Below are 18,462 nucleotides of genomic sequence, written 5' to 3'. Positions count from 1 at the left end.
AAGGTAAAAGATTTTAAAAAGCAGTATGTCCCACAAGTGCAGTCGTACCCCAAATGCAATCCATTTATTACCAAGACAGAATGACCAGGTGTGATATTTATACATCATTTTACCGCAAGGAGGGAATGATTACATCTACAGGGCTGTCAACATATTTATAAACACAGCAATGAATGCCACATCCCTCGTTGTTGGATATTCCAAGAGAATTGATACAGAGTGGGTTACTGCTAGATGGCTTGCTCATGCTGTGTTATTTAAAGTAATTGTAGCTGACAAAATAGTTTCTTACATTTTCTCTGCCATGAATATCAGTTAATTATAAAGGTCTCAGAAGTGCAGTTTTGAAAGAAATACATTTTTAGAAAATATGTATTTTGATTTTAAAACAGGATATCTGGTACTACAGTAGGTTAAATAAATCTGTTTGCAACTAAGCTTTTAGTCTTGCAGTTCCTGGAGCATGAAATATCCCCACCCCTTCACTGGCTTAATTCCTGTCGATAACCAATCCATTGCTTCCCCTATTAACTAGCATGCTTTCAGCCAGCAACATGGTCTGACCCAGATGTCACCGCTGGGTGGAAAAAATCCAAGGAGGTTAAGTAACTTCAGGCTTCCTGAAAGGCAAGGCAAGCAAACTGTCTATATCCTGTTGCAGTGCTGTTTTAAAATGAAAATATAGGTTTGCTAGAACACGTATTATTTTGTTAACTGCAATCGCTTTAAGGGAAGACAATCCTTAAATGCAGTTTGGTTATCGCTATCACAGCATGAGCCGTTCCTCTTGTTTATTTTATAATACTTTATTTCTTAAATGAGCAATTGTTTTTTCCTTTAAAAACACCAACGGTAGAAGGGATGTAAACTAGGTATTGATTAGTCTGATGTGTGTAGCAGTTTACCCTAAAGTGTGTCTATACTTAAGCAACTTAGCAATCACACTTTCTTGATTGGAAAATCGCTTTAAACCATTCCTTAGTACCAGAACAAATGCCTGCAGTTCCATGCTTTAAGTATCCAATTGGAATTAACATTTTTTCATATGCTTTCACACTGGCACCGAATAAAACTGATTAATCACAATTGCTAAAATAGTCTGAAATTGGAGACAGCTGGTTACAGTAAGACACCAAGCAACACTGCCTGTATTATGAAGCTATCAACCTTAAAGCTCAGTTCCAGCACTGCCATTCACACATGACAGCTATACCCATTGCCATGTTTAAGACTCTGATGTTCAAAGAGTATAAAGGTATGAGCAGCTGAGCAGAGATGTCTGAACCTGTAACTCCTAATATATTCATCTCCTAATAGTCACACCAATGGGGCAAGATATTCAGTATTTACAGGATGTGCAACCCTGGTCAGATTTCAAATACATATTTATGTGATTTAAAAAGGTATTGTGAAGAGGCTGTTTTAAGGCAAAATTCCATGAAAGGTTAAACAGCAGATTTCTGGCAAAATTCCCAACCTAAAGACCCTTGTGCTTTCAAATTGCCTTTCCTGGAATGCACCGTCTATCGCTACCATTGCAGTATCATTTCCCCAACGTGACATCTGCGTTTACAACAGGAGGTTTTATTGGGATACAATGCTGCTGGGTTTCACCAACAAAACACAGCGCAACATTTCTCTTTTTTCTTTTTTTTTTTTTATAAAACCAAAAAAAAATGTGCAAATTGTGAACTTAAAATAACAAAAAACAAAAATAATCAATCCCACCCCTTACACAAGTCTGTAGTGAAAGTAAAGTTTGTAGCAGCATGTGGTTGATCAGACAGGAAGCTTTGCTCCGGGGTGGGTCTGGATTACACTATGCATTGAATGCTGGGATCAGGTCAATGTGAGATATTAGTCCTTTCCCCAGCCCTCTCTTCCCAGACAGACCTCTGGTCTGGACCACAGTCCTCTTCAAAGAGACAGGATCTCAAACTCCTCGTCCTCCGAGTCGAAGAACCTCTCCAGGCGATCAGAGTCAGAGAAATCTGCCAAAGGACGAATTGAAATGAGTCTCTCTAAAGCATTCAAGTAAAGACTACCCATTTATACAACCCAGTCAAAACTACAGGTAATATACTTTTAAAATAGTATTATAATTTTAAAGTGGGGTATCTATGTATAATATTGATAGTTATGTTTAGCACTGGGCTCTTTTGCACCTAGATTCAAAATGCAGTTCACTTACAAAGTACTACTGAAAGTAAATTGCTTTAATTTGTTTCACAGCATGATAACAGAATTTGGGTATTTTTTTTTTTTTTTAACCCTTTGCAGTCCATTATATTTAACCCTTTGCAGTCCATTTATTAAGTGCACGTCAGGTCCAATTTATTTTCACACGCGCAGTTAATTTTAGACGCGCTGTTTAAAAGTATTTTTTTTCCACAGTCAAACGGGTTTAAAAGGCCCTGCATATCAACAAAGCACTCACTAGGCATCTCCAGCCCCGCCCCACCCTTTCGTTCGCTATCGCTTTCACATATGCTAAGAAATAAATAATAATAATAGTCGTACATACCGATCAATCATCTCCTGATCACTCGTTTCATCACCAAACTCCTCAATAATGCAATCCAAGTCATTATTTTATTACTATAACATCTCAAAAAAGCTCTGCAAATGTCTGCGATGGTCTCAGTGCGCTGATTCAGTAACAGCCAGCTTGTTTCCTTATGACCGCCCCTATGTAATGCCAGGGGCATGTATGACTAATCATGAGATACGCTTTTTTTTTTTTTTTCCAAAATCGGCTTGTCTCGGCTCCTGTCGCTCCCACTCGGCCATTGAATGGTTTTCTCGGCTTTTTCCGGAGAAAAAACGACTAGAAAGCTGTTTTTTGCGTTTTTTTGATGATGTTGGACAGGGTCCGACAATGGACCGGATAGGAATAATTGCAATGTCGGACCAGGTCCGACAATGGACCGCAAAGGGTTAAAAACGAGTGTTTAATGATACAGCACAACGCTGAGTTTGAGAGTGGAGCGAGGGTGCCGGTGTGCCACTTACCTGGGGTGAGGTTCAGTACGTCTGAGCTCATGAAGTGAGAAGGCTGTCTGTCCACCAGCTCAAACATTGGCAATGCTTCTCTTCTCTCGGACATCTGGAGAACATAGAGACCACACTTATTACAGAAAACATACAAAATCAGAATGATTAGTATCATGAAAAAGATCACGATGGCCTACATCCCACTGTACATGCAACAATGTACAGACTGATGACCACACACAGGTTTCTAATACCAATAGAAGTGGAAAATATTCAAACATACCACCACCCACACTCCTTTCACCGACACTAAGACCACACAATTATGGTTTAATGTTTTGTAATGATTTTTGGTTGTTGAAAAAGCTTAAGTACAGGCAAGGTGTCTAAGAGTACATGATTATGTTTTGAAGAGCTGAGAATGCAGTGCTTGTAAAGATGTGAACAGAGAGTGGCTCACCTTTCGAATGCGCAAACACCAGTCATCAAAATCCTCCTCCGTACTACAGAAGAAACCCTAGCAAAAGCAATATAAATGAAAATAAATAAACAGCATGTCATTTTCACATGACAAATCTTAAATGTTACGGTGCAATAGGTACAGCGTCCTGTGATTGTCTCAAGGGGGTTTTCTTAGGATGTTTCATGATGTTTCCACCTTGTCCTTCCACACTGTTTCAGCATGTCTGGTTAGCTCTTCCATGCCTTGTTTAAAGCCAGACCGCTCTCCCCTCGAGACATGGTGTCAGACTGGGCTGCATTAACTGGCTTGACCTTTTTTTTTTTTTTTTTTTACCTGCTACCATGAGAAAATGTGCAACTTCTGATTTGGTAGAGGGGATAAGATGTTCCATACTGGGGGTCCTCAGAGATGGTTTTCCACCACACTGTATTGTGTAGCTTTTACATGTATTTTAGGTTTTATGCAGACAAAGTTAATATTTGATCCTTCAATAGATATATATACCGAGCACCAAAATAAACTTATCACTATTATAACACATTTATTTAAAAAATAAGGTATATAAATGATGGACATTGATAAAATGTTTTTGGTTTCTATTTAATCACTCGATCATTCATCCTTGATCATGACACACTTGAGTGACTATGACTGAAGCATATGCACTTAATCACCTAATTAGTGAGTCAGTTGATTGGACACTGGATATAGAGAGATTTCAGCTGTTGAATTGCAAGCTTGAATAAAAGCAATAAAGAAAATCACAGAAAAAAAACCCAAAATGCCACATCTGTCAAGATTGCAGCACCTTCATGCAATCAGCATGTTGGAGCCTGGACTAGGGCAGCGTACTGTGGCGTATGCCATCTTGGATACTCCCAGCCAGCAATTTCAAACCTGGTGAGACGGTACAACCAGACACACTACATCAATGACATGCCACGAACTGGGAGACCAAGAGTTACAACACCTGCCCAAGGTCGACAGATCATTTTGCAGCACCTTTGTGATGTCAATTGTTAATCAGCACAATAAAAAGTCACTGCACCTGCTCTAAAACAGCGTTTGTCATTTTTCGATCACATCTAGTGAATTTTATCCAAATATAAAAGTGATACGTTTCTTTTGATGCTCAGTTTATATGTATTTATATTATGTATCCTTTACTATTCCTATTAAAGATACTTGGTATCGGTATGTAGCATCTCACTTTTCCCAACTAAGTGTTGTTTAGATTCACTATGTTTATCACTTTCAGTCATCACACCCTGGTTACCTTTTAAAACTCTGAAGTTTCTAGCGCCCCTGTCGCCTCAAGAGAGCTCTCAAACATGTATATTCTCAGAGTACAGACATGATCTTGCCCCTAGTGGATGTCAGAAATACAACATAGAGCAAATGTGGTATTTCTTACACCAGCTGGGGGCAGAATATTGACTCAAACCGGCCCCAGCAGTGGCAGCCCATTGTGAAATGGGTGTTATGAGACAGGCAGGCAGTGCAGCAGTGTCCCTCCCTACCACAGCGATGGAGGGGTCAAGCTCGCGAATGTGCATGCGGCAGGGCGGGTGCTCGCAGTGGTAGCTGTCATCAGGAACGAGCCCATCATCGCAGGGCTCTACAGAGGGCTGCGTAGTGTGGGGGTCCAGATAGATCAGCTCCTCTCCTGCAGAGGGAGACACACACAGACACAAGCGCCCCTGTGCATCACAGCACTTTCGAAAATACTAAAGACATCGAAAAAGTCAAAGTTTGTCATCACAGAACTTACTGCAAGGCATAATCTACTCATACCAATGTTACAACCAAAAAAGAATACAAAAGGTATCCTACATGTAAAACACATGGGCGACAATGTGAATAGGTGGGTGGTTTAAAAGCACACAAACCAAATTTTCAAAATAGACGTTAGAGGGGAAAAAAAAATAAAAATAGAAGCAGGTTAATTAACATGAGTTTGCATAGTAGTTTGAGTCCATATAGGATAATTGTGATTAGTAACATCTGCATTGAACAAGCTTTCAAAGTCATGTGTATTTAAAGCACACAGAGTTAACAAAAGAAAATCTTATCCAATATGTATAACCGTAGATATTTTCCTATATGAAAGATGCACACCTTATGTCAAATGTGCATTTTCTTCATAGCATTTAAAAATAAATAAAAAAATGCTACACTTCCTGTTGAAGGAACACAACCGACACACGTGAGATGCTTCTGGGAGGAAAAAAAAAAAAAAATACACATTCTAAAAAAAATGCACATTCTAAAAAAAATACACTTTCTAAATGCTTGCAAATGATTTTTAGGAACGCAAACTCCTAGAATACTTAGGAAATGATGGCAATACATATTAGGTTGACTGGAATTAGTCTGTTAGTAATCTGTGGAACGGCTGAATCTGCTATGCAATGGGGAGATGTATTTCCATCCGTATAGACGGACAGTCGCTCTCCTGCACTCACCTACATATCCGATGAAGTAGTGGGCACTGTTGGGTTTCCCCCCAATCACTCCTAGTGACTGAGGCAGCATGAAGCACTTCTGTGGGGACAAAGACACACACTGATACAGACATGACCTGCAAGCTCCCAACAAATCTGAGAGGCACTGGAGACCACACAGTCATCCAGCAAACTGATCTCAACTTAGCTCCCAGTGGAGAACAGTCCACAAAATAAAGCACTCAGCAGTTTCACACAATTTGGCACAATGTTCCATGTTCAGGAGTCTGAATTATAGGGGTGTTTGTTAGGTCAACATTGAGGTTCATTGTGGGTCTTTGTGGGGAATCTCATATACTTTAACCCTGAATTAGAGAATCATTTGAATATACTGGTCAGAACAGAGAGGGCTGTGGTATAATGTTTGTAATATTGTCTAAAATTTCTTTGCTTTTTTAAAAGATTTTGTACAAGTCATGCACAATGCTAACACAATTGTGTGCATAAACATTTCCAAATGTGTAGAGTAACAATACAACACATACAAAACATTTACACTGACTTTTTACTAATTTTACAAATCAATACAAGAGCCTCAAGTTGCATTGTCTTTTACCAAGTGCGTATCTACACACAGCCAGCAGTAGTAAATACGAGTAGCAGGCTGGCAAACTGTAATTATTCCCCAGGTAGCAAGATGCTGCTACTTTATGAAAGTTTGCAGTTCCTTCTATCTGTGCGGTGTTAGAAAGGACAGCTGTGGAGCACAGTCAGAGGCAGGTGGTATGGATTTGGTAACGAAACCGAGATGTGCTATGTTTAAATTACACCATGGCAGATAAATGTGTCAAATTCAATAGTGATGCAAGTTTCACCCCGGGCTGTAGTATAGCTAGATGGCTAAGGGTATATTTACAAGGTCTCAGTAAGACAGAGAAGCTGACCTTGAGTGTTTCGATGTAGGCCTCATTGATTTCGCTCAGCCCCAGCCGCAGTGGGATCAGCAGCACCAGTGGTTTCCACACGGCAGACTGGTCCGGCGCACAGGCTCCCTCCGTGAAGCCATTGAGCTCCCGCTCCAGGTCAGGGTCCAGGAAGGCAGCAGCTCCGGCATAGTCCAGCCACGGCATGCACAGCCGCTCTGACACACACAGGACACACGTCAGCACAGCCCCATCTAACACAGGCACCAGCAATCAGACAGCAAGCCTTTCCCCTGCTCCTCAAAACGTCTTTACTGATATACAAATCAGGGACCAGCAATCAGATAGCAAGCCTTTCAATTAGGAATAGCCTTTCCCCTGCTCCTTAAAACGTCTTTACTGATATACAAAACAGGGACCAGCAATCAGATAGCAAGCCTTTCAACTAGGAATAGCCTTTCCCCTTCTCCTCAAAATGTCTTTACTGATATAGAAACAGTGGCCAAGTTAGCAGCAACTTTGTCTTGTTTAACTTGGCCCTTTTTGTTGATATCACATATTTAGATGGTTAGTTCACCCCTTATAAAATGTTTTGGTGAGATATCACTATTATTATTATTATTATTATTATTCCTTCTATTCCTTCTTATTATTATTATTATTATTATTATTATTTTAACACGGACAACGATGCTTGTCAGAAGTGGGATTTGAACTACACTCCCAAATATGGGTACAAAGTTCCCCAGAAAATAAAAAAAATGATCATTTGTAAAGCAAAAGTGGTTTTCAAGACTTTCACTGTTGTGGTGTAAGACAAGCCTTGTGATACTCACAGACAATATGCATGAAGCATTTACTTCTACTGTTTTTCTTTCTTATTTGTGTTTTGCTTTTTCTTCAGTTTTTAGTTGGGGTTCCCTATTCAAAATCAGTTTTAAAAATGGTTCCCCTAAACCAAAAAAGCTTGAGACCCTCTGAACATAAAACTGTTAAGCCAATCTGACTAACTAGGGCCCTGCATTTTTCACTTGTTTTTTAACCTGTAATTCTGTCCTCTAGTCACACGATGGCGATATAGCCTCCACAGTAAGACCCGTAATGAGCAATAACACTGTGTAACAATTTTTTTATATTTTTTGGTTCCTGGATAGTAAGTGTTATTTCCTAATTGCTTATGCCACCACTGCACATCAAATTGGGCCTTATGAAACAATTTGTCAGAGCTCTAGATAAGGAGTCGGCAGCCTTCAAGTACCTTCAAGACTTCTTCCCTAAGCTGTCTGAGGCAAAGGTCAAAGCCGGTGTCTTCATCGGACCACAGATAAAGAAGATCCTGGAGTGCAATGAATTCCCCAAGAAGCTCACTAGTAAGGAGAAAGCGGCTTGGAACAGCTTTGTCGCAGTGGTTCGGGGCTTCCTGGGCAATCACAAGGCCGAAAACTATGTGGAGCTGGTTGAGACTCTGGTGAAGAACTACGGCACAATGGGTTGTAGGATGTCCCTCAAAGTCCATATCCTTGATGCTCATCTTGATAAATTCAAGGAGAACATGGGAGCGTACTCGGAGGAGCAAGGCGAGCGCTTCCACCAGGATATACTGGACTTTGAACGCCGCTACCAAGGACAGTATAACGAGAACATGATGGGAGACTACATTTGGGGGCTGATTCGTGAAAGTGATTTACAGTATTATCGTAAATCTCGAAAAACTACTCACTTCTAAATCTTTTGTAGTCATTTTTGTATTACTTTAGTATAAATACATGTTAATTTGGATTCATATGTTGTTTTTTTCTGACTTTATGTGAACGAAAAGACACAAATTCGCCCGTTTCTCATTGGAAATAGGTACATTTCAAAATATCACTGTCCTGGTCACAAAAGCAAAGTTTGTGGGGAATAATAGCCATTTTCTATACTTTTGAGGCATAAGCAATTAGGAAATAACACTTACTACCCAGGAACAAAAATTGTGTTACATAGTGTAATTAAACAAATCATCCCATTACATTACTTTAACCATTTGAATTGCTCATCCCATTACTACAAAGTATGTATTAGCAAATTAATAAACAGAATGCTGTAGATGACTACTGACATTTATTTAACCCTTACATTAGGAAGTTTTTTTCAATATCATCTCAGAGAACATAGAAGTATAAATAAAGTATTTGTAGGTTTTAATTTACCAGTACACTTTTACGCAAATCATTTGTTAAACAAATTAATTACATTTCCTTGCTATCTGGATCTCCCCGGGCACAAATATGTAATTCGTCAACAGAAGGGGAGACATTTTTTGTAATGGATTTCCTGTTTGTGGCACCGATCCGAACAGTATAGTTAATATAACAATGTATTGGAATCTGGGTATTTGATAGATTAAGTAACATATATAAGCAGGGGGCTTTTTTTATTGGTTTTGTTCTTTGAATATAATGCAAGAAGAAACACTTCTTTCAGCATCCACAGAATTGGTAACAACTGGCAAATATCTTTTAGCCTTTCTTGCTAAACTGGGAAACAATTCTGCATTTCTCCAAAATTAGGTCAAATAAATTCCACTACCGTTTCCTTTGGCATATAGCTTATATCCCTCCATTTCTGATTTACATTAACTATCAAACCCTGGAATAGAATTTAACGGGAGGGTTTCTTTATCAAACTACAAACTTGTTGTGGGTTAAAAATCCTTACTGCCTTCAGAAACTTGTGAGCTGACTGAATAAAACATCAATTTTTCATAAACTTTGTAGAAAGTTTTAACACACTGTTTGTTTATATTGGCATCTGTGCTCGGTATGTATTTATTAATTCTGCAGCTTTATTATAAGTTTGATAAACTCTAACATTACGGCTTTCAAATCAGATCCACTAGTCCCTTACCATGCGTTGCAATCAGGGAGAGTGAACACACCAGGAGGCTATTGCTGCATGCAATCTCTCAAATAAATGCTTTTTGATTTTGTTGGTGCACCCATTTTTTCTAAAACAGCAAGTCTCGAGGTAAGCTTTTTCTTTGAACGCATCAATTTCTAGAATGGCCACAATTGTCCCTCGTAATTAGGGAGCATTTTCTAATTATCCAGAATGTACTGTGTAGATTCCTTAATTATTCTTTTGATCACTTCACCTGGAGTGGCTACACGGACATCTGGAGGTTTAGGACTAAATTGCAGGTTAGTCCTGTCGTTTTAATTCTCCCGTGAATTTCGCAGGGCCGTATCTATAACCCACAACAGCAGCTTGTTCCCCTGCAATGTAAAATCTGCACTCACTGATCTCCTCAATGACCACTGTGTTGTCCATGGCTACATGAACAGCGAGGCGGCTCCAGGAGTCAAACACTGAGAGTTTCCTGTGGAGAGACAGAGACAGCGAAACTTTACTCATCATGTAGTAACTACAGAACTTTTAAATCGGACGAATGTAGGTGTGAAACACGGATGATGACATTAGCCGAAAAAGAGGTCTACTTCACTTAGAAGATATGCAAGTAATGCACGCTCCTCTTAGTGAATACAAGTATTTTCATGATCTAAACAGAGGTGGATAAAAATACTGCTGCTTAGCTCTATGTTAACACAGCAGGAGCTTTACACTGTAAGTCACGTCTCCATTGGAACCTGTTAGCAGCAGCGACACTTACAGACGTGCTCAAATTTGTGGTACCCCTCCACAAAAAACGAAGAATGCACAATTTTCTCTGAAATAACTTGAAACTGACAAAAGTAATTGGCATCCACCATTGTTTATTCCATATTTAACAGAAATCAGACTTTGCTTTTGATTTTTTATTCAACATAATATTGTAAATAAGAAAACAAATGAAAATGGCATGGACAAAAATGATGGGACCGCTAACCTAATATTTTGTTGCACAACCTTTAGAGGCAATCACTGCAATCAAACGTTTTCTGTAGCTCTCAATGAGACTTCTGCACCTGTTAACAGGTAGTTTGGCCCACTCTTCCTGAGCAAACTGCTCCAGCTGTCTCAGGTTTGATGGGTGCCTTCTCCAGACTGCAAGTTTCAGCTCTTTCCATAGATGTTCGATAGGATTCAGATTAGGACTCATAGAAGGCCACTTCAGAATAGTCCAATGTTTTGTTCTTATCCATTCTTGGGTGCTTTTAGCTGTGTGTTTTGGGTCATTATCCTGTTGGAGGACCCATGACCTGCGACTGAGACAGAGCTTTCTGACACTGGGCAGTACATTTCGCTCCAGAATGCCTTGATAGTCTTGAGATTTCATTGTGCCCTGCACAGATTCAAGGCACCCTGTGCCAGGCGCAGCAAAGCAGCCTCAAAACATAACCGAGCCTCCTCCATGTTTCACTGTAGGTATGGTGTTCTTTTCTTTGAAAGCTTCATTTTTTCGTCTGTGAACATAGAGCTGATGTGACTTGCCAAAAAGCTCCAGTTTTGACTCATCTGTCCAAAGGACATTCTCCCAGAAGGATTGTGGCTTGTCAATATGCATTTTAGCAAATTCCAGTCTGGCTTTTTTATGTTTTCCTGTCAAGTGGAGTCCTCCTGGGTCTTCTTCCATGGAGCCCACTTTCTCTCAAAAAGCGACGGATGGTGCGATCAGAAACTGACGTACCTTCACCTTGGAGTTCAGCTTGTATCTCTTTGGCAGTTATCCTTGGTTCTTTTTCTACCATTCGCACTATCCTTCTGTTCACTCTGGGGTCGATTTTCCTCATGCGGCCGCGCCCATGGAGGTTGGCTACAGTTCCATGGACCTTAAACTTCTTAATAATATTTGCAACTGTTGTCACAGGAACATCAAGCTGCTTGGAGATGGTCTTGTAGCCTTTACCTTTACCATGCTTGTCTATTATTTTCTTTCTGATCTCCTCAGAAAACTCTCTCCTTTGCTTTCTCTGGTCAGTGTGGTGCACACAATGATACCAAACAGCACAGTGACTACTTTTCTCCATTTAAATAGGCTGAATGACTGATTACAAGATTGGAGACATGTGATTGGATACTAATTAAATAAACTAATTAGTTTGAAATATCACTATAATCCAATTATTTATTATCTTTTCTAAGGGGTACCAACAAATGTGTCCAGGCCATTTTTAATATCTTTGTAGAATAAGCAATAATTCATCTCTTTTCACAGCTTCTTTGCTTTATTCTATGACATACCAAAGGCATGCAAGTATACATGATAAAATGGCTTTTAATTTCATCACTTTTCAGGAGGAATGAAGCATTGTTTCAATGAGCTGTAAGGGTACCAACAAATTTGAGCACGTCTGTATAATTTCACTGTGTAGCTCTCACACTCAGAATGTCAATGACAAAGCATTCGAACATTTAAACGACAACAGGTTCTATATAAATAGATTAAACATGTTAGTCTGGTTTTCGTCTTTTTTTTTAATTTAGTTTTAATGACTTGGAATATGTTTGTAAGCGTTCGGTGGCTACCTCTAATCAAGTTACAAACCAAAGAGTGCGCGATAAACACACTCTTAACTTGATGAGAGGTAGCCGTCAAACACTTATAAATAGGGGTGCAATAATGAATCGATGCATCGATTATTGATCATCTGTCCTTAAATTTCCCGAGCTTCGATTACATATTGGTGAATCGATGCATCAAATTAGAACCCAGTTTGAAGTCACCACTGTTTAGATCATTAAAATAATACTCATGTGTCTGATTTATTAAGACCTGCTATTTGCACCATTTTTAAACAATTTTGAGTCCTTCAATTAACACTGAGTTGCTTCTTACGAATGTTATTAACAGTTAACAATTTTGTTTCCTTTTGCAAAAACTATTACACTGATACTGCATATTGTGTAACTGAGTGTTTATTTCATTTTTAAGACGCACTGAAGAACACTTACTAGCTATACATTATAGTTTTTCTTATTTCCAGAGGTTAAGCACAATGTGGCAGTGAAAAGGTAGATTTTTTATTGAACACTTCCTGCAATGGAACCTTAATAAGAGAATCATAGAATACAGATTGTAAAGACACTGTGAAAGCGAGCGGTCTGTATCATTGATATGGCAAGAGGTTAAAACAATCTGGTAATGAACGGGTTCATTTTTACAGTACAACTACAGTAATGGAACCAGGAAAACCCAATACAGCTGGGTAGCACTAAGACATCAACTCAAAGTGCACCGTCCCTAACCAGCAGACTTCAGAGTGGCAGCCATATTACACCAGAGGTCAACACATTTAGCATGCAGGGTTTATATAGCCCTGCAAATAAGTCACTATATGAAATGTTTTTTGAGATATGATAGTGGCAACAGCAGCTTTGTAACATAATTGGCACATAAAGGGCTAATAACTGTTATACAATAACCATGTTCGAAACATGACCGAGGGTATCACAGAATACAGATGCACACCGAGCATGAAGCCAGTGTCAAAGTGCTGGTCTCTCTCATCCACAAACCAAAAAGTCACAAACACTGGTCACAGGTCAAAGTGAAGGGTGTCATTAGATTTTGCCCAAGGAGTTTGATAACAGTGAAAATATTAAGTTGCAAGAAATGTTTTTATGAGATTGCAGGCATGCTTAATTAAATACAAACGTCCTTCTTTTAAGTTGCATCAGAGGCTGGGCGCAAACCGGAGGCCCCACACACGGCACACGCGCGCGTCTTAAGCACTATGCAAAGAGCCGGGCTCCTCTGTATTTGTGGTTGTAGAGATTTAAAACCCATCTCATCTCACCGACAGGGTACACAATCCGTAGTGGCAGTGCATCACACAACACTGCCCGTTTCACATTAAGTACCTACACCTCAACAGAATCCAATTTCATCTTGAAATTGTGCTCTTCAGATTTATTCAATAACACTTTATAATAAAAAATATACTTTTGTGTAACTGGCCTTATTCTAAGAGACAAACATGTTGTCAGTTTATTTAGTTATTAGTTTAGGTTTGTTTGAATCTTTTTCAGTGTTGTAATGGCCAAAGGTTTTGCCATTTTGTTGTTTTCATATTAGCTCTTAAAAATGTTTCTTTGCTGTTTGGGTTTGCAAAGTGTCAGCTTCCTTTGTTTTGAAAATGAAATTCAAGCAGCAACTTCACATTACTGTTATTGACAATCAACAGCAAGGTTTAGGGTGAAAATGACTGTGACAAAAGCAAATCACAAAGGGAAACACTTACTTCAGCACCTGTGCAACTGTGTTTGGTCCATACCACTGTCCGATGGACTTCCCCTCCCCCACTCCCATCTGAGCTAGAGAGAGGAGAGACAGCAAGAGGGATTTACCAGGAGCAGTTACTTTATCAGTGTTTATTGATTTTCATCAATAGCTCACTGGGCCTTTTTAGGATGCTCGACATACTGATAATAAAACGCATCTAGATATAGATATGCTGTCATGTTCATCTTCAGTAACTACAGTATTACCTGTTCTCTCCCTAGCCTTTGGCACAGTTTCCTAATCAGTCTTAATGTCAGGCCTGTCTCTCTTTAACTCTTGTCTTTTCTGTCTTCCTCTCCCAGACATCATTCAGATTATGCAGGGCTTACCTATCTGGTGTATAGAGTAGTAGCTGTCCTTTTTGTCAATGAAGGCGTTAAGTATGCTGTAATACTCCTCTCTCTGCCTCTTTCCTTTCACCCACCTCCAGTCTGCAGAGACAAAAGAGTTTGTGAGCTTCTCAAAAAAAGACATCAGTACCCAAACATGCCTGTATGTGTAATAAGCAAGTTCTAAAACTTATTAGAAATTGAAATACACATCTTATTTAAAGAAATACTTAACTATTTCAGTCATGAATTATTGTTGTCGAGTTGAAGAATAAACTCCTTTATTGAGTATAAATGTTTACATATATTTCTACACAGCCTCAGACTGGGACCTAGTAAGCTTGTGCGGTTCCAACGTGATTTCCGACAGCATATGTTAACGGTGCTAACTGAAAGGGTTAATAAATAAATACCTCGGCCCAGATGCCTGAAGACCAGGGCTTCTCCCAGGATCATCTGCCCACATCGCAGCATGCAACCCCAGCCGGTATCAGAGGTGGGGCCTGTCCCTCCTGCCGCAGAGAACACAGTGACAAGGGCAGCACTTAACATCCTATAGTGTTTACAACAAACAAATCATATTACCCTTTAATTACCATCCATAAGAACACTAAATACCATAATTAATGATAAATTGAGAAAAAAAAAATCCCTTTAGTTTATCCCAGGGTACCTAAGGTAATATCTTTTTTTATTTTAGTTTTATTCTATTTTTGAAAAAAAATCCTCCTAAAGGTTAAACGTAATGAAAAAAACACATGTTTTTTTTTGTATATTTTGTGATCATGTTAAAAAAAAAAAAAAAAAAAAAAGATTGTAAGGATGAAAATGTGGTCGTGTGTTCTGGCAAGTGTCTGCAAATAAAATACTTAATTTTTTTCACTCTACTATCTCAAATGACTTTTTATAGCTCTTTAAAGACAATGTGTTAAAAACAGTCATTAAATACATCCCATGCAAAGAATGCAAATCACTACATAATTGTAAACTATAAAATGGATGGCCCTGAATACTTTTCTCTGTGGTGTGATCTAATTGCAATTATTTCACATCAGGCTTGCACTGACTGCCTGGTTTCTGTGCCTATTCTTCTCTCAAACATTGTACAAGAGTCTTGTCACCCCAAAGATCTTTTCAGCTCCTGTTTTTCTGCATAGCATGTTTCCCTGACTGGTGTGAATAGACCACATTTATTGACACTACATTTACCTAAAACAAAGCTTTTTATTGTCCAAAGTAGTGCTGGGAGAGGCAATATGTAACACACATACCAAGCCACTTACCAATAGGTGGAAAATTCTTTCTGTAAGTGAACCAGAGGCGAGAGGAAATATCACACAGAATGTCATCCTTCTCTAAAAAGAAGGGAAAAAACAGGACTTAAGGAAAATGGGATCTATTATGGATTTAAACAGCGACTGAAGATCTTTTCACTGTTTAATTATCTAAAATAGGGCCCTCCATAGCCAGAGTGGTATTGAAGAAATGATCGATTTGGAACAGTAGAAGCTATAGGAAAAGGTAGGCTGTTTCAAATATGATATTTAGCCTCCCTCTCCTTTATAACATTACATAAAACTACAGTAATCCCAGTTTTTGTAAATCGAAAGAAGTTGTATTGCTATAGTAGTGTTAGTAGTTGTTTTTAGTGTTAGTTTGGGTGTGTAAATTACCAGTAGATTTGCAGAATGTCAGATGGATGTAAAAAGGGAAGTTGGTGTGAGCTGCTGCTGTGTAAATTAGCCATGTGCTTTCCCACTTGTTCTGTATTCCACCACAGAAGCACCTGTGTGGACATATTTTTAAAAGAAGCGTAGACCTATTATTTATTTTGACTCAGTACAGTTTTCTGCAATGGCAGAGACAACTACAACATTCAATGTGTCTTGTCAGTGTCCATTGAAGAAATGAATAACACACATCCCACTCAGTCATTCTGTATTGGTTGAAAAAGGATAACAAATGCCACTGCATGAGTGGGACATCTATCTTTTGCCTATTTTAAAAAGACGGGGTGATCATCTATTGAGGTCATTACAAGATATTTAGTAAACAAGCAGCCTGAATGGGGTAATTGGCAACAGATATCAAACTCCCAGTCATTCGTCATTCCGAGTAAATGGATACAACGTTGGAGTAATATATGATACAGAGGATACGAGAAGGCTTGCCCATTAAAATCAGTGTATATATTTCAAGAGTGGGCAATTATCTATTCCGTGATTTCGTGATATTAGTCAGCACTAAGCCCTGTTATCTTGTATTCCCTCTCTATGCTGTACCCTGTGACACATTGCAGCTTTTTCCCCCAACTCTTCCTCCCAGCTTCACAGAGGAAAGTGATGTTTCGTGAGTTCATGGCTTTAATTAGTTGACATGGCCTTTGTTCTAGAGGTTTGCACTGAAACTGAATGACTCTTCTAAAAAGGCATGGGTGACAATAGGAAAAGGACTCCCAATGCAACCAGAGCCATTGAAAGTAATTATAGTTAACAAACTAATTCTATTACCCAGGGATGGGAATAAGACTCATATTGCATAGCAGACTCAACCATTCCAGCTTTTACTAAAAGCTTAATTAACCCCAGTGTATAGGTAACAAGCTCAGGTGTGTCTTATTAAACTCATAGTAAAACCAGGAATGGGTCAACCTGCTATGCAAGACTTTGGGAGACTTATTTCCATCCCTGATTACCTATTCCGAACTTCCATTTGCTGTTAACGAGTGAAGCATCTATTTAAAAGTGTAGTCATCTTTACTGCACCATTTCTGCAGCTGTTACTAATGTTAACATAACAACGCCATTTCACCCAATCAAAACCTACTCAGCATTACTGTGCAGATAAGCAGAGCTGGGAACAGCTCCCCTCAACTTACCTCACAGTCCCTATTCTTCTCTGTGCTGAACTCTCTGGCACACAGTGCTGCACCCTGGAGGAGAAAGGCAGGATGTGCATACCTGTGAGAGCGCTGGACTCCCGTCCCAGAATCCACACGGGTTCCTCAGTCTGTGGGAACTCCTCAAACTCTGAAAACCTTAATGTGTCGTAGGTGAGGGTAGCTGAGAGGATAAATGACAGAGAGCGTGAGACCGAGAAAGCCTAAGAGCCACTTATATTTGTAGCTGCACTTCATTACTAAAGTTGATACATCAAACCACGACGGTCACCGGCTCATAGTGAAACTGCAATGGGAGTGTTCCAGCGGAGCATCATTTTATAATCATTATTATGTATAAACAAATCTGCCCCGTATAAATGGAAATAGATAATGTGACATCATAGGTTCAAAATGGTCACAAAGGCACACCAGGGACTAAAAAAAGACAAATCATGTCATGGTACTGTCAGGCAACGATGATACATAACTGTGGATAAATCAGCCTAGACACACCTGTGCGTGTCAAGGACAGCTGCAGTCACCTGCACAGCCTCTGGTAAAAATAAAATATATATTTATCATATGATAAATGTAAGTAAGTTCCTACAGACTGTACTACACATATACATCTGCGTGCGCGACTGTTAAACACCTGAAGCATACACCAGGTTTTGAAACGGTCGTAGGGTTAAGTAACATAATAATTAGCTACAGTTTAAGAAACTGTATTTCAATTTTCGATATCAATAGGCTTGGTTTCTTAAATTAATAATTAAAATGTGATGTAAACATATATTATTATTATTATTTAGAGTCTCTCTCTTACCTGCATCCATTCCGTTAGCGTCTCACCCTAGCTTGTTGGTTGATGACTGACGTCAGTCAGCCAATGGAAATTCGAACTTTCTGGTGACTTGGCAATCACAGTTTATATGAGGCGGGGCTAAGATTATTTGTTACCAATCATAGACTTGCTTTGAGTAGACCTCTCACATCTTCCTGTATTTAATGATCCAATCAAAATCGTGGATCAGGGAGGAGTTTGGAACAAAACCGCCAATCATAAAAAGATAGCAATAAGGCGGGACCATAGATATATATAGAACTAGATCCGCCAACGGCTGACTTTGCGTGAGATTTCTGTCCGCCATCTTGCATGCTTATAAGAACACTGGCGTACACAGCGGCGGGTACGGCAACATCGGGGAGTTTAACAAAGATATA

General features: G+C 39.2%; 1 protein-coding gene across 3 annotated transcripts; it reads right to left on the bottom strand.

Moving 5' to 3' along the window:
* Positions 1 to 41: 41 nt before the first annotated feature.
* Positions 42 to 18,149, bottom strand: atg4b (autophagy related 4B, cysteine peptidase). 3 transcript variants are annotated; one of them, XM_034039124.3, is made up of 14 exons: positions 18,065 to 18,149; positions 17,236 to 17,419; positions 16,031 to 16,143; positions 15,641 to 15,712; positions 14,771 to 14,869; positions 14,358 to 14,459; positions 13,988 to 14,060; positions 10,106 to 10,185; positions 6,846 to 7,042; positions 5,923 to 6,001; positions 4,978 to 5,123; positions 3,455 to 3,511; positions 3,013 to 3,106; positions 42 to 1,991 (listed from the first exon to the last, which is right to left on the bottom strand). In XM_034039124.3, exons 1-14 carry the CDS (start codon positions 18,072 to 18,074, stop codon positions 1,918 to 1,920), a joined length of 1,380 nt encoding a protein of 459 aa, XP_033895015.2. In that variant the 5' UTR covers positions 18,075 to 18,149; the 3' UTR covers positions 42 to 1,917. The 3 variants fall into 3 exon arrangements, with proteins under 3 accessions (XP_033895015.2, XP_033895008.1, XP_033895012.1); XM_034039117.3 differs by lacking the exon at positions 16,031 to 16,143 and having other exon boundaries at positions 17,318 to 17,419; XM_034039121.3 differs by lacking the exons at positions 16,031 to 16,143; positions 18,065 to 18,149 and having other exon boundaries at positions 14,771 to 14,910; positions 17,318 to 17,336.
* Positions 18,150 to 18,462: the final 313 nt, after the last annotated feature.

This window comes from Acipenser ruthenus, chromosome 17 (genome assembly GCF_902713425.1).
Source record: "Acipenser ruthenus chromosome 17, fAciRut3.2 maternal haplotype, whole genome shotgun sequence".
NCBI lineage: Eukaryota > Metazoa > Chordata > Actinopteri > Acipenseriformes > Acipenseridae > Acipenser > Acipenser ruthenus.
This window is presented reverse-complemented; position numbering and strand designations above follow the sequence as displayed.

Coding starts and splice junctions, on each gene's coding strand:
- atg4b (XM_034039124.3), bottom strand. Junction 14,460..14,770: donor CTTCAGGCATCTGGGCCGAG/GTATTTATTTAT, acceptor TTGTCTCTGCAG/ACTGGAGGTGGGTGAAAGGA. Junction 1,992..3,012: donor CGTACTGAACCTCACCCCAG/GTAAGTGGCACA, acceptor GTCCTTTGGCAG/ATTTCTCTGACTCTGATCGC.